The 23,964-nt window shown below is 42.2% G+C and overlaps 1 protein-coding gene across 6 annotated transcripts in view; it reads right to left on the bottom strand.

The window, feature by feature from the left end:
- The window catches only part of KATNAL2 (katanin catalytic subunit A1 like 2), a 60,238-nt gene that overhangs the window by 3,763 nt on the left and 32,511 nt on the right, over positions 1-23,964 (bottom strand). For all 6 annotated transcript variants that reach the window (XM_007055167.4, XM_043546363.1, XM_043546362.1 and 3 more), the window contains 2 exons: positions 18,804-18,895; positions 16,888-16,998 (listed from right to left, as the gene is read on the bottom strand). In XM_007055167.4, coding sequence (XP_007055229.2) covers positions 16,888-16,998; positions 18,804-18,895 — 203 coding nt within the window. The remainder of the gene's footprint in view (positions 1-16,887; positions 16,999-18,803; positions 18,896-23,964) is intronic.

Raw genomic sequence — 23,964 nt, 5'->3', positions numbered from 1 at the left:
TGCAACGAAAACCTTTTAAGTGTGAAATTGACTTAGAGGTACCTTGTTCAGTGCAAACAGCCAGACAGACTGAGTGAAACAAAAGCACTGTGAATAACTGCACATTCCTGACTCTGAACCCTAATTATAGCAACCTATATCACCACACCATATCATGCTTATCATTTTAGCAGAGACAGCAAGCTATTCCAGGATATTGGTGGAATTTGGGATTGTAGGCAGGGCTTAAACAAAGCACCATGAGTTTGCTCTTCCCTTTCTGACTCCTAGGGTGAAATCATTGTCCCATGGAAGTAATAAGAATTTTGCCATTGACTTCAATGGAACCAGGGTCCCTTCACTGCATGTAAGATTAATACATTCATGCTAATAGCAGAATTTGGCCCTTGGTGAGCAGTGTAAATGGGATGCTATGGAATTTTGCACTGATGTCTAAGGCACTATGTATGGAAAACACCCAGTTAAGTTACTGTGAGTTCAAAATGCTTATCTACAACAGACTTTTGACCTAACAGTGAATCCTACTTCTATCACTGTTGGAGATTGCTCATGTAATTTGTTTAATAATAAATAGCATTTCCCACTGATAAATATTTTTTAAGGCTGTCAAGCAATTAAAAAAATTAATCGCAATTAATTGCTCTATTAAAAATAGAGTACCATTTATTTTAATATTTTTGGATGTTTTCTACATTTTCAAATATATTGATTTCAATTACAACACATTGTAAATAAGAAGCAGGCAGCATTATGTCCCATAAATGTAAACAAACTTGTTTGTCTTAGCGATTGGCGGAACAAGAAGTAGGACTGAGTGTACTTATAGGCTCTAAAGTTTAACATTGTTACATAACTGCACTCAAAAACAAAACAAATCTACTTTTATAAGTTGTACTTTCACGATAAAGAGATTGCACTACAGTACTTGTATGAGGTGAACTGAAAAAATACTATTTCTTTTGTATATCATTTTTACAGTGCAAATATTTGTAATCAAAAATAATATGAAGTGAGCAGTGTACACTTTGTATTCTGTGTTGTAATTGAAATAAATATATTTGAAAATGTAGAAAAATATCCAAAAATATTTAATAAATTTCAATTGGTATTCTATTGTTTAACAGTGCGATTAAAACTGCGATTAATTTTTTAAAATTGCGATTAGTTTTTTTGAGTTAATTGCGTGAGTTAACTGCAATTAATCAACAGTCCTAATTTTTTTTTAAACAGGTGCCTAAATTAAGCTCCTATATCTACATTTAAGTGCTTTAACAAGTGTTCAAAAATACTTAGCACTCAACAGCTCCCACTGAAGTCACCGGGAGCAGTAGTACTCAGCACCTTAGAAAGAACCGATCAGGTTCACGAGTGTTGTTAGATGTGCTTGCAGGCAAAGACTGAGTAAACACAGATTGAAAAAAAAATACCCAGCCAATTCAGATCTTAAAGAAGAGCTGGGAAATTCATTCAAATACACTGGAGCACCTCTTCTCGAGGCCTGATAAATAAATAAGAGAACTTTAAAATCAATGCATATTTTTATTGAGACTTGTTGCCAATTTGAGTTATATTTATTGTATATGACTAACAGTGAGCCAACAGATTACTAGGCTTTAAGTGGTGCCTAGGCCTTGCATATTTCTTTTGCTCAAGGGTGAATTTCACCCACCACAAGGACTTTTTTGGAACAGACACCAAAGCCGAAAGAGAAATCTTGTGTCTCCTCCCCACCCGCCCATACCAATGCATTGCCTCACAAGGGATGTACTTGGCTAGGAATTTAAAATGGATTTCTATGCAATCTCACATTTAATTCTCTCTTACTCGGACATGTCTGTCTGACCAGCATAAGGGGTTTACGTCACCTACCTCAAGCTGAGTTTATCTGAGAAATGTTTATGAAACAAAGAAAGGAGCCACATATGCTGGGATGCCTCTTTAGCCGGGTGCTTTCTCATGTTGTGACTTAGTTTTGGAAAGTCATCTAGCCTGAGGAAGCAGAGCTGTGGACGCTAGAAATCCTGTTGGTGCAGATCCTCAGCTGGTGTAAGTTTTCATAGCTCTACTGAATACAATTTACACCAGGGGGGGATCCGCCCCTTGACCTGCAATGACAGTCCTTTAGCCTGGCTACATCTAGGTTCTCAAGTAAATGCCTAGAGTCCAAGCCTGCATTTAGGATAAGTCTTCACTGCAGAATTAACTCAGGTTCTTATTTGGGTGTTGCTCCTAACCCCTCTCCACACGGGCAAATCTCTCAGCTGTGTGAGGTGGTGCTTTCACCCATGCTAGCTGGCCCAGCAAGCTAAAGCCCGATTGCCACTTTCACTTTGGACTGGTAACATTTTGTGGTGGGGCAGATATCCCCTGCCCAGTCAACAAGAGGTTAAAGAACTCCTGGGGTCACAATCAGCCCCAACCCCTGCTGCACCTGTGCAGCTTGTCAGGCCTGGGGGAGGGCCTTTCAAAGGGAGGAACTCAGGCCAGTGCAGGAGGCAGTCTGAAAGAAGCAGACCTAGAGCACTGCCAGCCTGAGCCCTCTGAGATCAGACACGCTGGCATATGCCCTCATGTTTGAAATCCACATAGGGACCATCCCTCAAAGAAGAACGATCTTTCTTCATGTTTGGAATGTGTTATGTCCCCTGGATTGGGTGGAATTGCTAAGAGAGCCAGCCAGAGGGCCAGCCCCAGAGCCAGACCAGGGGCCTGCTGTTGCCTAGGGAACGATGTATGAGGTCAGTAAGGTGCCTGCGTTCATCCCCAGGGGGTGATGTTCAGACATAACCTTTGACATGCCCACTTTGCAGTGAGGATGCAGGCCAAACCACCGGACTGCCAATGGTCCTATAATTTCCCCTGTGTGTCCCGAAGAAAAGACAAGTTCTGAATTCTCCCACAATTCAGTGGGAAAGAATCGTAAAGCGCCTCAGCTTACTGCATCACAGAGAACCATGGGATATGCCCCCAGACGTCCCAGTGACACACATTGAGGGCATGGGTTGCAGCACCAAGCAGGGCACAGTAACTCAGGTATGGCTGGTCTCACCTGGACTAGGCTAACCTGGGTGTTCGGACCAGGTTGCTGATCACCAGTTACTTCTGCAGAGAAGCCACACCCACAGAGTCTGTGCAGAACAGTTGGCTGACAGCAGAACATCTAGCCACAGCATTTCCAACTAGACTCAGGGTATGTCTACACTATGAATTTAGGTTGAATTTATAGAAGTCGATTTTTTAGAAAGCAATTTTATACAGTCGATAGTGCATTAGTGTGGACACACACACAAAGTGCATTAAGTTGGCGGAGTGCGTCCACAGTACCGAGGCTAGTGTCGACTTTCGGAGCGTTGCACTGTGGGTAGCTATCCCACAGTTCCCGCAGTCTCCGCCACCCATTGGAATTCTGGGTTAAGCTCCCAATGCCTGATGGGGCAAAAACATTGCTGCGGGTGGTTTTGGGTACACGTCATCAGTTGCCCCTCCCTCCGTGAAAGCAATGGCATACAATCATTTTGTGCCCTTTTTCCGTGCGGGCGCCATACTGCTTTCAGCAGCAGGTGCGGTAGGTCTGCAAACCATTGTCATTATCCACTGCTTCCGCTGCAACTCTGCTCTCATGCTCTCCTGATGCTATGAATCCACCTCGCAGGTCCTCTATATGACCGTCATCATCTACCGCTTTTGCTGGCACTCTGCTCTCCTGGTGGTCTCGCAGGGCCGCTTCCGCTGCAACTCTGCTCAGCTCTTCGTCTCGCCATACCACGGCAAGCGTGCAGCCCGCTCAGCTGTTGTTGCACCTGGCAGCAGATGGTGCAGTAGGTCTGCAAAACTGGTCATCCAACCACCGCTTCCCCTGCAACTCTGCTCTCCTGCAGACGCCATACCATGGCAAGCATGGAGCCCGCTCAGATCACCGTGGCAGTTATGAGCATTGTAAACACCTCGCACCTTATCATGCAGTATATGCAGAACCAGAACCTGCAGGTGAGGAGGCAATGGCAGCACGGTGACGAGAGTGATGAGGACATGGACACAGACTTCTCTGAAAGCACAGGCCCTGGCAATTTGGCCATCCTGGTGGCAATGGGGCAGGCTCGTACTGTGGAACGCCGATTCTGGGCCTGTGAAACAAGCAGTGACTGGTGGGACCTCATAGTGTTGCGGGTCTGGGATGATTCCCAGTGGCTGTGAAACTTTCGCATGCGTAAGGGCACTTTCATGGAACCTGGTGACTTGCTTTCCCCTGCCCTGAAGTGCAAGAATACCAATATGAGAGCAGCCCTCACAGTTCACAAGCGAGTGGCAATAGCCCTCTGGAAGCTTGCAATGCCAGACAGCTACCGGTCAGTCGGGAATCAATTTGGAGTGGGCAAATCTACTGTGGGGGCTGCTGTGATCCAAGTAGCCAACGCAATCACTGAGGTACTGCTATCAAAGGTAGTGACTCTGGGAAATGTGCAGGTCATAGTGGATGGCTTTGCTGCAATGGGATTCTCTAACTGTGGTGGGGCGATAGATGGAACGCATATCCTTATCTTGGGACTGGACCACCCTGGCAGCCAGTACATAAACCAAAAGGGGTACTTTTCAATGGTGCTGCAGGCACTGGTGGATCACAAGGGATGTTTCACCAACATCAATGTGGGATGGCCAGGAAAGGTACATGACGCTTGCATCTTCAGGAACTCTGGTCTGTATGAACAGCTGCAGCACGGGACTTACTTTCCAGACCAGAAAATAACTGTTGGGGATGTTGAAATGCCTATAGTTATCCTTGGGGACCCAGCCTACCCCTTAATGCCATGGCTCATGAAGCCATACACAGGCACCCTGGACAGTAGTCAGAAGCCGTTCAACTATAGGCTGAGCAAGTGCAGAATGGTGGTAGAATGTGCATTTGGACATCTAAAAGTGCACTGGTGCAGTTTACTGACTCGGTTAGACCTCAGTGAAACCAATATTCCCACTGTTATTACTGCTCTACAATATCTGTGAGAGTAAGGGGGAAAACATTTATGGTGGGGTGGGAAGTTGAGGCAAATCGCCTGGCCACTGATTACGCGCAGCCAGACATCAGGGCAGTTAGAAAAGCACAGCAGGGCGTGCTGTACATCAGAGGAGCTTTGAAAACCAGTTTCATGGCTGACCAGGCTACGGTGCGACAGTTCTGTTTGTTTCTCCTTGATGAAAACCCGGCCACTTGGTTCACTCTACTTCCCTGTAAGCCAACCGCCCTCCCTTCCCCCCTTCAATCACCGCTTGCAGAGGCAATAAAGTCATTGTTATTTCAAATTAATGCATTCTTTATTAATTCGTCACACAAACAGGGGGATAACTACCAAGGCAGCCCAAAAGGGGTGGGGAAGGAGGGAAGGACAAGGCCACACTGCACTTCAAAACTTATTGAATGCCAGCCTTCTGTTGCTTGGGCAGTCCTCTGGTGGGGAGTGGCTGGGTTCCCCCTGCGTTCTTGGGCATCTGGGTGAGGAGGCTATGGAACTTGGGGAGGAGGGCGGTTGGTTACACAGGGGCTGCAGTGGCAGTCTGTGCCTTTCCTACATCTCAACCATACGCCGGAGCATATCAGTTTGATCCTCCAGTAGCCTCAGCATTGCATCCTGCCTCCTCTCATCGTGCTGCCACCACCTTTCCTCTTCATCCTGCCACCTCTCCTGTTGCTCCCGCCACCTGTCCTTGCGTTCATTTTGTGCTTTCCTGGACTCTCCCATTGTCTGCCTTCACTCATTCTGCTGGGCTCTTTCAGTTTGGGTGGACTGCATGAGCTCAGAGAACATTTCATCATGAGTGCGTTTTTTTCGCCTTCTTATCTGCGCTAGCCTCTGGGACAGAGATGCTGGTAGCAGCATTGAAACATTTGCAGCTGCGGGAGGAAGAAAAGGGAGAGTAAAAGGCCGTTTAAAAGGAAGGGCTGATGTTTTCAGGTTAACATGCAGCACAATCCCAACTAACCCCCCCCCCCGCAATTCTCTGCGATGATTGCTTCACCCCCCCCACCACCACCACATGGCTAACAGCGGGGATGATTTCTTGTCAGCCACAGGCAAACAGCCCAGCAGGAATGGCCACTTCTGAATGTCCCCTTAATAAAATTCCCCTATTTCAACCACGTGACCATGAATGATATCACTCTCCTGAGGATAACACAGAGAGATAAAGAAAAGATGTTGCTTGAATGCCAGCAAACACTGGGACCACACGCTGCCATGCTTTCTTATGCAATGATTCTAGACCACGTGCTACTGGTCTGCCGTGGTAGTGTCCTACCATGGAGGACGCAATAAGGCTGCCCTCCCCAGAAACCTTTTGCGAAGACTTTGGGAGTACCTCCAGGAGAGCTTCACTGAGATGTCCCTGGAGGATTTCCGCTCCATCGCCAGACATGTTAACAGACTTTTCCAGTAGCTGTAGTGGCCGCGAATGCATCCCAAGTCTTCAGGGCAAATCATTAAACACGCTTGCTTTTAAACCATGTATTATATCTATAAAGGTACACTCACCAAAGGTGCCTTCTTTGCCTTCAAGGTCCGGGAGCCCGGGTTGGGAGGGTGCTCTCTCCAAGGTGACAAACAGTTCCTGGCCGTCAGGGAGAATGGTGTCTCTGCTTGCCTGGTGTGCTCTATCATCTTCCTTGTCCCTAAAATCCGCATCCCTGTTGCGTGAGACTCCGTTGCTGGAGTCCACGTACAGGTGTGGGGTAGTTGTAGGGGCACCCCCTAGAATTGCGTGCAGCTCATCATAGAAGCGGCATTTCTGGGGCTCTGACCCCGAGTTGGCGTTTGCCTCTTGGGTTTTTTGGTAGGCTTGCCTGAGCTCCTTAAGTTTCACACGGCACTGCTGTGGGTCCCTGTGACAGCCTCTGTCCTTCATACCCTTGTAGATTTTTTTCAAATATTTTGGCATTTCGTCTTTTGCAACGGAGTTCTGATAGCACGGATTCATCTCCCCATAAAACGATCAGATCCGGTACCTCCCATTTGGTCCATGCTGGAGCTCTTTTGCGATTCTGGGACTCCATGGTCTTCTCTGCTGATGAGCTCTGCGTGGTCACGCCACGGTGGCCAAACAGGAAATGAAATTCAAAAGTTTCCGGGGCTTTTCCTGTCTACCTGGCCAGTGCATCTGAGTTGAGAGTGCTGTCCAGAGTGGTCACAATGGAGCACTGTCAGATAGCTCCTGGAGGCCAATACCATCGAATTGCGTCCACACTAACCCAAATTTGACCTGGCAATGTCGATTTCAGTGCTAATCTCCCTCATCGGGGAGTACAGAAATCGATTTTAAGAGCCCATTAAGTCAACAAAAATGGCTTCGTTGTGTGGATGGGTGCAGGGTTAAATCAATCTAACGCTGCTAAATTCGACCTAAACTTATAGCGTAGACCAGGGCTTAGTGATATTCCCATACTTGACAAGATTTAAGGATAACAAGGAGCAACCCCTAAAGTGACATTGCAGGGGCTGAATTGCTTGTAACATATCCAGACTCAGAATCAAACTATAAAACACTAGGCAAACATCCACATGGCCTCAGAACTCTATGTGTTGCCTCCTTTTCAGATGTGAAAAATACCACATACCCTTCTCATATCAAGGCTGATATTCAACTGGCGGGTTTCACTCGAGCTGACCTGCTTTTTAAATGCAGCAGGATACTGAGAAGGGAACAAGCCAGTGCCATCCACTGCAAAATTTTTGTCTGGTTTGGAATGTTTCTTAGTAAGAAGGAAGCCAGGTGCTGGAAACCCAGGTGCTTACATTTTCGGTGGGTACCAAGTAAAGTCAGTTACATTCAATGACTCTAAGCCTTCCCCTTTTCTGTTTACTGCTACCTCCATGTTCTCTCCCCAACCCTTCCATGCCCAGAATTCAAATGAAGTGTCCTCAGCTTTTTGAATACAATATGTATAGATATCCTAAGCCATTGCTCTTGCAGCCAAGGGGCAGCCAGATTCTCTGCAAATCCTTGGGGATCTACTAAGTTTAGAAGCTGTGTTTGTATTTCCCTTGAGATAATTCTGAGCAACAAATTTAACCTTAATTGTAAGATCAACTGTGAGAAAGCTTATCAAGTGTCACAATAACCAATGACAAATCTTTATGGGAAAAGATGCAGAAGAGAGACAGAGACACAGTTCAAACAAAAGGCATACTGATATAACTCAAGGATTATGTTAAGATCATGCCTGGTAAATGAGACGTATGGGACCAGAAATCAATGGACCAGAACTGGTGTTAGAAATTAGGCCTAATTGATGGACTAAATAATGATGGGATGGGCTATTCTGCCCATCACTCCCCTTTTCAGGTCCTCAGAAAGAGACTTTGGAGGGGAAAGGCTGGCTGTGATGCTGGCTGACTGAAAGATGGAGAAAGAGCAAGCTGCTGCTACCACCACCACCACCTCCTAAGACCTCAGGCCTTCATCATCCTAATCTGAGAGATGGCCTGATCAGACCCAGCCAGAGAGAGGGTGCCATATGACACTGCAACCTCTGCATCCTCTGGCTAAATCCCAGTTACCAGGGGGGATGTAAGTTTGTCACATCCCTCTCCATGTGTGTTTTCTTCCTTCCCCACCTTATATCTCTTTCTTATCACTTGCCTTTTTCCTTCTCTCTAATGAGAGTGCAGCTGAGCTGGCCAAAACCATGTATTTTGCAACACTGCTGTAAGCCTGTGACCAGAAAGGGGAGGCTAAATGCAACGCCTAAAAAAACCTGATGTTGCTACAAGTTTGCCAGATCTCAGAGTGGCTGATCAGACTGTGTGCTGTGCCTGTGTTTCTCAGCAGTGAGTTTGCAAATGAGAATCAACACCAGAGACAGAAGCTACATTTTCTTTCTTCTTCTGCACGTGTCTCTTTTGCCTTCTAGGAAATGGGACCAGGATTTAACAACTGCTCTAGCCCCCTCAACAAAATTCTTCTCTTTACCCCAAACAGGACATTTATGACCATCTACAAGACTGGTAAACATCTTGGTTTCCTTCTACAAATTCTCTTCAGCTAAAAGGCACAGGAGATGTTTTTGAAATGAAAGCCTGACAATCATTTACATTTTAAGTACTTCAACTGTTTTTCCTTTTCTGTATCTCTAATCTTACATATTGCATCTTTAACAAAAGGTTTTAAAGCATTTTTAATGGTGTGGTTGCAAGCTGAGGTCTCTGTATACCAACCCTCCCCCTCCCCACACCCACAAAACTTGTTATACAACTGTTTAAAGTTGGACAGAGTTGTATTAACACCTTTGACTCAGTGGGGCCTTTATTCCATCTAAATACATACAACGCTTCTTATTGAGGAGAGCACGAGCTGGGGATTGCTTGAGGGAAAAACAGAACCCTCTGCCCATAGTTTTTTCCCCTCACAGGAGGATATGATATGGTGCTTGGTTAATAATAGTAATGTCGCAAAAGCAGTACTCTGTGGAGTACTAGCTCCTACTGCGCTTACTGGTAGTATTCCCACTGGTTTGGGAAGGGAACAACAAAGAGTAAGGGTTCTCCGTCCTGCCCAAACACAGTTCCAGGGCTGTGAAGTCCTGACCATGCGCGGCTGGCTTGAGGTGTTTCTGGGGAGAGACAGCACCTGCTTTGTTGGTGCGGCACACCCATATCTGCACCCGTATCTTTTCTGCCTGGTTTGACTTTTATTTGCTTCCATCTATCTCTTAGAGCAGAAAAGGAGCGTAGGGCCCTGCAATCTACTGAAGGCAAGGACCTTATTAGCAGAGGGTAATTCTGGGCCTGACTTAGATTCTGTGGTCTAGCTGTCCTTGACCCCATCTTTGTCAGCACACTTATGGAAGAGAAAGTACTTCTCAATGTACCATTAGTACTTTGACTTCTTCCCTCAGAGCTGTTTGTTAATCAATGCTATGTCCCCGCACCTACATTTTGACCATTGCCTGGGTGGGAAGGGCAAATAATCCTATTCTATGCTAGTAAATTAAACTAATCAATGAGTTAGGAAAGACTTCAAAAGGTACTGGGGGGAAAACAGCATAGTTAAGGATCACTTTATCTTTTAGTTAACAAAGCCTTAATTTTATTTAATTATGTTTAATCATTTCAACAAGTAACTTGTCAATAAACCACACTGCTTTGTGATGAGTAACAGGAAGCCAGGCTGGGCAGCAAGGAGGGATTGCTGAATGGAATGGAAAGATCAATAAGCTTTATAACAAATACTGCAATGTAGATAAGAGTGCATAAAGCGCTTTGTTTTGACTTCTTTTCCATTCAACTAAGAGCATCTTGGTATTAATTTTTCATCGGATCAACAACCATCCAAAATAAACAAATCTTTTAAAATCTAGTTCAGTACAAGGCTGAAAAAGTGGGGAATAAAAAAATATTTAAAATAACACTTAGGGCTGTATCCTAATTTTTGTGAGACACACAATATAACTTGGTATTAGCCAGGTATCTCCTGCACTACAAATCCCAAGAGCAAATTAGGACAAGAGCTCAGGATACTGTCCCAAAGGGAAGAGCTGCTGCTGAATTAAACTCCTCCCCTCAACAGAGACAACCGTGGTCTACTAGGCTGAGCATGGGGCTGCGACTCAGGAAACCTAGCTTCTACTCCTAACTCTGCAATTGACTCTGTATGACCTTGGGCAAGTAACAATCTTTCTGTGCTTCAGTCACCTCCAGCTGTAAAGTGGGAGATAAGGGTAACTCCCTCTTCCAAAGCCATTCTACCCACCTTTGTGATCAACAGCTCACCAAACAGCACTACAAAAGTACAAATCATTGTCATCAGCCTTCTTCACCACCACCAAATCTGGTACATATATGTAGGTCAAATATATGAAATAAATACAACTCACTAAATGCACTGCTGGGTAATACATTCTTTAATTATATAACTAAGGGAAAACAACGGACATACAAGAGCTAATGAATAATACTTGACACTTATATAATGCTTTAACTCTTCAAGGCCTTCTCCACACCTCAACTAGTTTACCGTGTGTATGTGTGCAGCATCACCTGTTTAACATGTGATGTGGCTAGTATTATCAATAGATTTGTTGGGGGGGCAGGGAAGGGAAGGGGGCACAGGGATGTGCTGATTGACTTCCCAAAGTTACAGAAGAAGTCAATATGATAATTGGGATTAGTACTCGGCCATTCCTGGTTCCACAAACCTTCCCCCTCAGGGTATAAAAATAAATATGAATCCAAAGAAAATGAGTAAGAACAATGCTCCAATTCCTTCCGAATATACTACTTCCTGTTTGCCCTATTGTACTACTTTGTTCCCATTATTTCCACTTCATCTCCCTTCTACACTCCACTACCTCCCCGGGCCAAAAGCCCAATTCACATGCAAAACTATTCGTATATAAATTCAGCCCTGTGGTCTTACACTAGGACTGAACATAGCCCAACGAGTATTTAAGAAAAATAAAAAAAGACCAGTATACACTGTGTGGGTGTGAGCAGGTAACATGGATTTCAATGGAGTTTCACCTACTTAAAGCAGGTTTCTAAATTAAATCTATTCATATTTTCAGAAGTCTCCATCTAGTGCTCTAGGCCCAGTTCTTCCCTCCTTTGTACCCATGCAAGCCAGTGAGATTACACCCAGGTTGCTTGGGTGTAATGGAGGGTAAAATCTGACCAGTATTTAGAGGTGTTTAAAAATTCTGAAATGAAATTCTAAAACTTCAAAAGGCAAGACTTTCAAAACTGGGGGACAGATTCTGAGAAAACATCAGCTCCCAAAATAAGTTGCCAAGTTTTCACAAGATTTCAGTCCTCTGATTGCTGAGTGCTTTTGCAGACCTGGCTGCGAAGGGTCTCGCTGGCAACTGCTGGGTGCTGAGATTTTTTGAAAATCTGGCCCTGGTGCCTAGAGTTATAGGGTGAAATCCTGGCCCCACTAAAGTCAGTGAGAACTTTGCCACTGACTTCAATGGAACCAGATTTCACACAGACTTTTAAAATCCTTATTTATGTCCCAGTCCTCCAAACATCTATACATGAGTAACTTGACACACAAGTAGTCCCACTGAAAATGTCTTGGTATTTTATTTAATCTTTTAGAATAGTGTAATTTCTTGAAATTTCAGGGTTTTCTGCTTGAAATTAGGACTATTTCAGATGAAAGTGCCTGTAGTCTTTTTTTAATATATACTGAAAAATTCAAATATTTCCAATTCCAAGTTTCTAAATCTACTTTGAACGTACACTAATTTTGGAATCAAAATGGGCAATTTTGAATTGTATGTTTTTAAATGTGAAAGTGGTCACTTGTACAAACTTTGTATCATTTCTGGATTGTGAAGTGGTCCAAAACTAAATGCTGAAATAGTCAAAACTGTATTGTCACTTTAGCATAGCTATTCTCATAACGAGATTATAAATCACATACAAAGATCAGATGCATATGATGATCTTTTTGTCTAGAAAACACACTGAGGGAGGTCAGTCTCACGGTTGCCTCAACAGAGGCCTGTAAAGTCCAGATCTTCAGGCATCCTGCTGTCTCTAGACTCCATCTTACAGCTGTGATGGGTTCGGCCGCAGCGATCACCTTGGGACTGTCACCTGATGTGCTGAAATTACCTTTGAGGCAGTTTTCCCTGCCAGTTTGGGACTCCAGAACCCTGCCTTGTTGAGCCAGACATGCCAGCCTGCTGCAACAGACCCAGGGTCTGGGCCATGCTCCCAAAGTTGCAGACTTAACTAAAAACAGCTCAGCAGATTACCTGTCTCCAGCACCCAGACCCCAATGGGATCCAAACCCTAAATAAATCCGTTTTACTCCGTATAAAGCTTATACAGGGTAAATTTGTAAATTGTTCGCCCTCTATAACACTGATAGAGAGATATGCACAGCTGTTTGCTCCCCCAGGTATTAATAACTTTCTCTGGGTTTGTTAATAAACAAAAGTGATTTTATAAAGTATAAAAAGTAGGATTTAAGTGGTTTCAAGTAATAACAGCCAGAACAAAGTAAGTCACAAAGCAAAATAAAACAAAAACGCGCAAGTCTAAGCCTAGTAAATTAAGAAGCTGATTACAGGTAATATCTCACCCTCAAAGATGCTCCAATAAGCTTCTTTCACAGTCTAGACTCCTTCCTAGTCTGGGCCCAATCCTTTCCCCTGGTCCAGTCTTTGTTAAATCCAGCAGACACCTCAGATGGTAAGCAGAGATTCTGTCATGACTGGCAGCCCTCTTTGTCCAGCTCCACCCCGTTTTATAGCTTTGGCATAAGGCGGGAATCTTCTGTCTGTGCTTGTCCCCACCCCCACCTCATCAATGGAAAAGTACAAAGATTAAGCTGGATTCCAATATCATGTGACATGGTCACATGTCACTGTAAGACCCCTAGTCTCCATTCTTCCTGGGTTGGCCCACATGCACACAGGAAGGCTTGCAGGTAAATAAACCATTTACAACCAATTGTCCTAGACAATGGGAGCCATCAAGATTCTAAACCACCATTAATGGCCCACACTTTGCATAATTGCAATAGGACCTCTGAGTTATAGTTCATATTTCTAGCTTCAGATACAAGAATGTTACATGCGTACAAATAGGAGGAATATATTCAGTAGTTTATAACCTGTTACGATACTTTACAAGAGGCCTTTTGCATAAAGCAATTCCAGTTACATCATATTCACACTCATAAGCATATTTCCATAAAACAGATGGTGTGCAACGTCATAACTGCTTCTGACAGTCTCAAATAGTGTGCATAGGCATGAAGACTTGACTTTTCTAAAGAGACTGAACAGCCTTTAATATTGTACGGCTGCATCAAGCTTAGCTACCTCAAGGACTACTTCAGCAATTGAGCATGAAAAGGAATTATGGGTTGTTCAAGGCTTTTTTTTTTTTTTAAAGGGTAGTGATGCTGTAATAAATTACCATTTTTATAGTGCATTACTTATGAACCACATAGGGAGAAATGGGCTATTAATATATTAACCATTCACCTCAAAAGATAATTATTTGCATGTGCAATAGCCACTTATCGAAGTATTTTCTTAAAAAATTGGATATTAGTGGTTTTAGACTGGAATTAATCCTGTTCTGATCTATTTTTCTTGTATGTATTGTAATACAAAACAGGCCAGATTCTGCACTGATTTAAATCTACAGGATTGCCCAAACAGTAAGTCAGCACAGAATGTGCCATAATAAGTATTGCAATTAAATGCATAAAAGGCAGATGATGGTTTTGATTTTGATTTTTATTGTGCATGTAACCACAGAATCACCAACCATTACATATAAGGATGAAAAGAGAATGCAGAGACCTTTGTGTTAATTGATTTGTTCGTTTTATCATTTAACGCTCACAGAAGGTGCTGTTATGAGGTTGAAGTTGTCTATTTATTCCACAGCAGGTAAAACATGCAGGATAAAATCTTCAAGAGCACTTAAGTGACTTAAATTCCTAAGTCCCACTGAGTTTCAATCAGATTTAAGCTTCTAAGTGCCTGTGTCACTTATGAAAACTGGACAGGCACGTAAGTAATTTAGGTGCATTTGAAAACTCTACCTGCCTCAATCCTGACTTGGAGAAACCTCATAGATTAAGAGGGGAGTTCATTCTCGGTGGCCACTGTGTCCTTGGCCTTTCTGATGAAAGTGCCTACAAAGGGATCAATTAGTTCCAACTCTGGTGGGGAATAAAGTATTAGTGAAAACTTTCCAAGAGGATATAAAATGGGTCATGATAGAGATGATGTAAAACACAGATTTGTACAAGTGAATTAAATTATGCATTGTAATTTAAGGCTTTTTCACATTCATTTGAATGAAAGCAGTTGTAGATACATTGACCGCAGTTGTTCAGACAAACCGTATGCTGCAGTATAAATGACAACTCACCAGTCATAGACTAAGGATCTCCAGTCACAGAATGAGGCTCTTCCAACAAATGCCCCTAGGGTGTCCTTGTGAAAATCAGTCAGAGAACCACCAATCAAAATACAAAACCCAGCAACAAAACATGTGGTTCTTGTGGGTGTGGAGCCCTCACTCATCTTGAGCCACTTTCAGACAGCATCGTTATGTGGTTGTCACAATGCATAGCTAAGTAAGTGCTACAGAAATGGATGTGCTTGTCAGTCAGATTTTGTGCGCTGCCACTGTTATGTAAAACTGATGAGTCATTGATTAACAGAGACTTTTCTGTGAACATCTGTTGAGTAGAAACAGAAGCTTTTTGTTTGGCCGAGGGGTCCTCAACTTTTTCGTACTGTGCGCTATAGTTTAATACAGATTGTCTTGCCCTTCCCTTTCATTCATGACCCCATGGATCACCTCTCCTTCAATTCATGATCACATATCAACTACAGCACTTGCTCAAAGGGGAAAGTAATGCTAGGGAAGTATTCAATATATCTGCCATCTTTTAAATTCATTTTAGTAGTAGGAAATAAAGGAGAAACCAACACCATGTGATCTGCCAGCTCTCTGAAAACCTCCAGCAAGTGCTTCACAGACCACAATTTGAGAACCACTGGTCTAGTGCATGGCTACAACAGCTTTCTCCCTCCATCCACTTCTATCATTAGACTTGGCATATAAAGCAATACAGATAAACTAACTTCTGCAGGAAAACTATATTGGTATTCACAACTACGAAAAATATTGTACTGAACTGGGTAGGATGTACATGTGCTGAGTAGAATCACAACAGTTCAACTATACATCATCTCTTTCTCTTTGGCTGAGGCCAGATCAGTCCTCTTCTGCTTATATGACCTGAAGCAACCCAATTCAGGCTAAATGCATTAGGGGGCACAGGACTGGGGAAAATACTACCTCTGCTTCCATTTTCTGCATGTCTTCACTAGGAAGCTACAAAAGAGACCTTATATAGGTGCACCACAGAAATTGGGATCATGATGTCTGGGTTCAGGAAGATGTATGGAGTTAGGAATCAGCCACTTTCTGTGGCACTGTTCCCCAGCTTGTCCCGAATGTATCCCATTAGGAATTGATGCTGCTTCCTAGACCATAGATGCTATGGTGATGGGCACAATATAAGAACAGAGACACACTCCTGCATTGGCAGCTACTGCACAACTGCAGAGGACTTAGCAAAGGGCATCACATTTCCCCTGCTGAAGTCATGCTGCTAGGAGAAAGCAGCACCCTCCTTAGCTATTTCCTGTCGCCATGCATCTCTTCCCTGCTGAATCCCACTCTATTCCCCACAAGGGCTTTCCCAGCTGCATGGATGATTTCTTAAAAAATCCATCTTGCTGAGTTTCCTACCCTCTACCCTCGTATCACAGGTTTTTCTGAAAGAAAGGATCTTCTAGCTCCATAGCATTTCATTTATACTCTCCCTCTGCTATTCCTTCTGAACTCTAGATGTTTTAGGATACATTTTGTATGAAAGACACTAAATGATGCTATATTGTATTTTCCATTAACTGACCATTTATTCTTCTAGATCTAAATGAAATTAAAGAAACTGAAGGGTTTTATCCCCCAACTTTTAAAAGTCACATATTAATACCAATAAAATCCAACCTATTTATAGAGTATCTTTCTAAGCACTGGATGTTTTAAGCACCTTACAGTTCTATGCTGAAGCCCTTCTTAGCTTAAACATAGTAAATAACTTGGGTATAAAGTCAAATACTCCATTTTAAATATTAGCAGCTGGTCACACCAGCATATGTCCACTTGATTATGGATTATTCTCATGTGGCACAAATAGCAAGAATTGTAGAATTTAAAAGTGAAAGCTCCAAATTAATCTTTAAATGCTTTAACCAAATATCAAGGCTTTTTCTGCAAGAGTCTAAATAAAATCTTTATCTGTGCTTAGAGGCTCATGCAAATGTATTCAAAATGTACTCTCTGGATCTCTTACCATGGCAGATTGGAAGCTGCTAAAACAAATACAAGATCATCTGATCGGGCCAAGCCATCCATCTGCACCAATAATTCTGTTTTCATCCGCCGACTTCCTTCGTGTTCACCGCTATCAAGATTCAGAGAAATGTTGTTTGCTCAGTGCTTTAATGCAATCACCTTTATTAAGACACAGCAGCTGACCCGTAGTCACAGTTTTGTCCCAGTGCAAAGCATGATTAAGTACTCTTAGCTAACATCCAAGCATTAAGTCAGGCTTCCTGATGATTACTTAAAAGTACTCATTTCAGTGCATTACCCTGGAGTAAATCCACTATTAATGGAGTAAAAGAAAAACATATATTTTGTTTTATCTTTGCATAAAGATTAATACAAAATAATGAGTAAATACCAGAGTAGGTATTTAGAGGGAAATGTTGCTAAGCCTTGGGTTAGCATTATGTAGGAGAACTTATAGAGAGGTAAAGGTTGCAGTTAACATACTAACATTGTTGATGTATTCAGTGCAACTAGTATAAAGCGGAAGAGTTTGTGAGAGAATTTAAATGGGCACAGAAAGACATTTACTACTGAATTTAATACACTTCATGTCTTTTTTGTTTGCTCCCAAGAAAACAGACCATGAAGAACTGAAAGAGTAAAAGCCAAACATTCTTCTTTCTTTGAGACAGAGGATTAGGAATCCCACCTAAGAAAAGATGAGGTTTAAGGGCTTGTTCCTGCAATGTGCTAAGAACTCTGGCCTCAATACAGTCAAACATTTTAGCAAGTGCTTAAGTGCTTTGCTGGATTGAGGCCTCTGATCCAAAGTGCTCAGCACCTTGCAAGATCAAGCCCTAAGAAAGCCTAGCGTGTATGCTCTGCAGTTCAGGTCTTATTTCTGTAAAGTGTCATCTTGACATATTGTGCTGTATCAATATTTAATAAAATAACCTCATTCTTGGATATGTATCCCACTTCGATCTATCCCTCACTGGAGTCAGGGAGAGTTATAAAAAAGTATGAGTGCAAAAGCTGGCCTATACTTTATAGCCACTAATTGGCAGTGATTTTACAAGTTGCATCTTTATACTACAGTGTACTGTATACATTCTTTATGAGCACATATAAACACCTGGACATGGTATGCAAAGCATCTAGAAACCTCTGTAAAGGGCACCCTATGCATATGCTGTAATAAAAACAACATCTATAAATCGTTTTTGCCCCCAATCCCATCAGTTTTCTCAAACTTTAACTGTGTGTATTGTCACGGATGGCAGTATTAATGTTGCTTCATTTTTGCTGCTACAAACCCCGTCCATGCCTTAGTAATTTCTTTACACAGTGATGTAACTGCCTCCTCTCTGTCCTTACTGTCTCTCACCCTGTCACCCCCAACTAGTCCATCCAAAAGGTTGCAGTCAAAGGTCATCTTCTCATTCTCCTCTGTGAATCCTTTCACTGTTTCATCCAGTCCAAGCTTCTTATTTTAAAAGACACTCATAACTGTATTCTTGTACCCCTATCCCACTCATATTCTTCCTGGGCCAACATATCCCAGTTAATCCCACTCTGCTCATCATGCGTTCTTCTGTACCATCCCTTATTCGGATATCTATGGATTTATAGTGGATTATTGTTGGAATTATTCAGGCATGAGCCTTGCAGGTTAAAAATGGGCTTAAAGAAAATTATTTTTAAAAAATTAAATCTAAAACAAAATGATTACAGTTAAAATACAACTCAAAATAGTTATTCTGTCAATAGGATCTAAATTATAGGTCTTTCTATGGGCCCAATCATGCTTCTATTGAAGTTCACAGAGTAGGTGCAGGCCTTATTTGAACTAATGGTAACAGGCTCAATGCACTAGTAAGTGTTGATTTTTAAAAGAACTATTTTGAAGCTATCGCCAGCTAAATCGTCAATTACCCAGGATGATTGCCTCTCTGACTCATTACCGACTCCAGCTCGTCCAAGAAAATTGTGGAGGGAGCATGATATCGGGCAAGTTCGAATAACACCTGTTCAAAGAAAAGAATCCACAAAACAGAATTAACAACTGCGGCAAGCAAAAAGGTGATAAGGGCCATTGATACAAAAGCTAAATAATTATACAAATTAGTGCACACCCCCCCAAAAAAGGTTTTTGTGATAAGAATGGAATAAATGTTCTGACTTGGTAGAGGATCCCAGAGTCCTTCCTTAATTCTGAAAGGTTTATAAAAGGAGAGATCAAGAACACACACACACACAATCCTGTCTTTACATTTAAATCTTTCCGTGTACTTGGCTAGGATTTAGAGGGAGAATAATGGGATATAAGAAAAGGATTCCATCCAAGGATTCTGGGGAAATCCTAAATTGTTACCAGAAATTAAATATTTTTCTTCTTTTATTGCTGCTCCATTTGTTCTTCCCCCCTCAAATCCTTATTTTAAAAAAACAAATAAAAAAAATTCCAGTGACGAAAAAAAACAATATTCTCTTAATCAGAATAAATTCTTTTATTTTTCCTGAGGAGAACATTATTCTAATCAACAGAATGTTGTTGGTTTCTTTCACTGGAATTTTTGTGATTTTTTTTAAAAATAAGAATTTGAGAAAAAACAAATGGAGCAACAATAAAAGAAGAAAAATATGTGCCTGTCCCTAATGCTCAATTTCTTGTCGGAATCCTAAATTGCTGTAATTAATCTGCCTCTGCATTTCCTGTTTTTGTTACCCCATGACTGTGTTAGGTCTACTGGCAAATAAAAGTCCCTACAATCTTTAGCCTAAATTAAAGTGCCACAAGCAACTGTAGTGATGGCTGTGATACTTCCCAGGGGTACCCAGGGTTGTAAAGGCACCTAGTTACGATATGCCCTTAGCATGAGGAAGTTTTGTCTGTGCCTGCTATGGATCAGCACGACTCCATCATCCTCTGGAAACACGAGCACTATCTTTCAGGCCTCCCTCTCCACATGCAGGTTAGCAAAAGGCACACACAAACTGCCCCTAGTCCTCCGAGCATCCCTCTGGAGTCACCAGTCCCTGATCTACTGAACAGTCACTAAAGTCTGAGATTCTCTATTCCCAAAGAAACAGCACACCAGCTTATTAGATTCCTCGAAGGATCACCACTCTGTTTAACATACAGTATTTAGATATATATATATTTATAGTGAAAACAAGAATAAGTTTATCATCAAAGAACAGAGATTCAAGTGATAGAGTGAGAATATTGGAAACAAATGGTTACATATAAAACATAAGAACGGTCACACTGGGTCAGACGAATGGTCCATCTAGCCAGTATCCTGTCTTCCGACAGTGGACAATGCAGATGCTTCAGAGGGAATGAACAGAACAGGTAATCATCAAGTGATCCATCCCCTGTTGCCCGTTCCCACCTTCTGGCAAACAGAGGCTGACAAAATCATAACATTCTTCTAGAGCATAAACTAAACTCACAAGACATTCCTCAGTCTCCTATAGAATAACTTACCCCAGTCCTTTTCCTAGCATTATCAGACAGGAAGGCTGAGATCCCCCTTTCATAAGATCAAGACTGCTGGCAGATTGTCTTCACAGTCTGAAGCGTGCTAAGGCACCTCTCTGCACCCCCAGATAGACCATACCAGACCTGGGGTTCCAAAGAGGATGGATCTAGACTGTTCTCAGATGACAGAACAAGGAGTAATGGTCTCAAGTTGCAATGGGGGAGGTTTAGGTTGGATATTAGGAAAAACTTTCACTAGGAGGGTGAAAAGAAAAGGAGTACTTGTGGCACCTTAGAGACTAACCAGTTTATCTGAGCATGAGCTTTCGTGAGCTACGGCTCACTTCATCGGATGCATAGCATATCGTGGAAACTGCAGAAGACATTATATACACACAGAGACCATGAGACAAAACTTCCTCCCATGGTCTCTGTGTGTATATAATGTCTTCTGCAGTTTCCACGATATGCTATGCATCCGATGAAGTGAGCCGTAGCTCACGAAAGCTCATGCTCAAATAAACTGGTTAGTCTCTAAGGTGCCACAAGTACTCCTTTTCTTTTTACGAATACAGACTAACACGGCTGTTACTCTGAAACTAGGAGGGTGGTGAAGCACTGGAATGGGTTACCTAGAGAGGTGGTGGAATCACCTTCCTTAGAGGTTTTCAAGGTCAAGCTTGACAAAGCCCTGGCTGGGATGATTTAAGTTGGGGATTGGTCCTGCTTGAGCAGGGGATTGGACTAGATGACCCCCTGAGGTCCCTCCCAACCCTGATATTTTATGAAAACAGGTTGTCCCCCATTCCTGTGGTTTACCTCTTCCTGTTAGTTTCCTTCTGAAGCCTCCACAAGCTCTTTGTTAGCATTTGACTCAATATGCTAATAGACTTCTATTTTAAGATACACAATAAGCCGTGGTCCACCAGGGAGATAAGTGTGTCTCACCTCCTGTCAGAAGTTTTTCTCAAGGCATGCTACCTTAGAGCAGTGGCTCTCAACTTTTCCAGACTACTGTACCCTTTTCAAGAGTCTGATTTGTCTCGTGTACCCCAAGTTTCACCTTACTTAAAAGCTTACAAAATCAGATATAAAAATACAAAAAAGTGTCACAGCACACTATTACTGAAAAATTGCTTACTTTCTCAATTATAAAATACATCAAATTGGAATATAAATATTGTACCTACATTTCATTATATAGTATACAGAGCAATATAAATAAATCACTTTCTATTAAATTTTACTTTGTACTGACTTCGCTAGTGCTTTTTATTAGGGCTGTCGATTAATCACAGTTAACTCACGTGATTAACTCCAAAAACTTAAACACAATTAATCGCAGTTTTAATTGCGCTGTTAAACAATAGAATACCAATTGAAATTTATTAAATATTTAGTATGTTTTTCTACATTTTCAAATATTTGATTTCAATTTACAACACAATACAAAGTGCACAGTGCTCACTTTATATTATTTTTATTACAAATATTAGCAATGTAAAAATGATAAACAAAAGAAATAGTATCAGAGAGGTAGCTGTGTTAGTCTGGATCTGTAGAAGTGGGTATTCACATATGAAAACTTATGCTCCAATACCTCTGTTAGTCGATAAAGGTGCCACAGGACTCTTTGCTGCTTTTACAAAAGAAATAGTATTTTTCAATTTACCTCATACAAATACTATAGTGCAATCTCTTTCGTGAAAGTGCAACTTACAAATGTAGATTTTTTTTTGTTACATAACTGCACTCAAAAACAAAACAATGTTAAAAACTTTAGTGCCTACAAGTCCACTCAGTCCTACTTCTTGTTCAGCCAATCACTAAGACAAACAAGTTTGTTTACATTTACAGGAGATAATGCTGCCTGCTTCTTATTTACTGTGATGGGTTGGACCCCTTGGGAAGTCACCTGATGTGCTGAGATACCACTGAGTCTACCTGTTCTTCCAGCATGGACCCCTTTAACCTGTCTTGCTGAGCCAGGCTCTTAAAACCTCCTCCAACACACACACAGGCAGGGCCACACCCAGCTGCAGATCAGCTCTGGGAAGATTCAGTTTAAGGGACTTGCTCCAGCACTCAGACGTCCACCTCCTTTGGAGTGCAGCCCCAAAGATATATTATGAAATTTGCTTCTTCCCTCAATGTGGAGGAGGGTGTACACAACTTCTCGCCCCCACCCCCCAGTTAGAAATCACATAAACTGGGTTATATTGTAAACCAGAAATAAATTTATTAACTATAACAGGTGTATTTTAAGTAGTTAAGGAGGTAGCAGACAGAACAAGGCAGATTACTTAGAAAATAAAAAGAGCATGCAAACTAAGCTCAATACACTGAAGAAACGGGTTACATGCAAGTTCTCACCTAAATGTGGTTCTAACAATCTTCACAGGCCAGACGCCCTTCCAGCCTGGGTTCAGTTCTTTTCCCCCAGTTCAGGCTTAGATGTTTCCAGCAGTCATCTTGGGTGGAATAGCAGGGGAGAACTGATGACCTGGATTGCCCCATTCCCCACCCTTTAATAGGATTTGCATAAAGCAGGAGTCTTATGTTTCCTAGTTTGACCCCCCTTAGCTTCTTGTGGAAAAGAATTCAAGATGGGTTCCAGTCTCAGGTGACATGGTTACATGCCTCTGTAGGGCCCTTGTAGCCATTCTTCACAGGCTGACCCACATGTTCACAGGAAGACTAAGCTCTTTTACAGTCCATTGTCATTGTTGATGGGCCATCCACCCTGTCTGGCTTTTCCATTGTGGTACCTGAAGTGTTAGCAGTGGGCGTCACCCAAAGTAGCATAGTTGAACACAGATACATAGATAATATTCCGAATTTCAGATACAGAAGTTATACATACACACATACAAAGAAGAACATAAGCACGGCCATACTGGGTCAGACCAAAGGTCCATCACGCCCAGTATCCTGTCCTCTGACAGTGGCCAATAGCAGGTACCCCAAAGGGAATGAACAGACAGGTTATCATCAAGTGATCCATGCCCTGTCACCCAATCCCAACTTCTGGCAAACAGAGGCTAGAGACACCATTCCTGCCTATCCTGGCTAATCACCATTGATGGAGCTATTTTCCATGAATCTATCTACTCCCTTTTGAACCCTGTTATAGTATTGGCCTTTACAACACCCTCTGGCAAGGAGTTCCAGAGGTTGATAGTGCATTGCGTGAAAAAATACTTTGTGTTTATTTTAAACCTGCTACTTATTAATTTCATTTGGTGGCCCCTTGTTCTTGTATTATGAGAAGGAGTAAATAACAGTAAATAGGATAATCGCATTCAGTAAATCATAACCTTTCCAATGATATCTCACATGATCCATTTGCATGAAGTATATCTCATTTATGTCATATTCATATCATAAGCATATTTTCATAAAGAATATGGAATGACACGTCACAACAATGTCACCTGAAAATGAGAACATGTGTTCACATGGCACTGTTGTAGCTGGCACTACAAGGTATTTACGTGCCAGATATGCTAAACATTCATATGTGCCTTCATGCTTTGGACACCGTTCCAGAGGACATGCTTCTATACCAATGACGCTCGTTAAAAAAATAATGTATTAATTAAATTTGTG

Source organism: Chelonia mydas, chromosome 5 (genome assembly GCF_015237465.2).
Source record: "Chelonia mydas isolate rCheMyd1 chromosome 5, rCheMyd1.pri.v2, whole genome shotgun sequence".
In the NCBI taxonomy this organism is placed as follows: Eukaryota; Metazoa; Chordata; order Testudines; family Cheloniidae; genus Chelonia; species Chelonia mydas.
The sequence above is the reverse complement of the archived record's forward strand: the minus strand, read 5'-3'. Positions and strand labels throughout refer to the sequence as shown.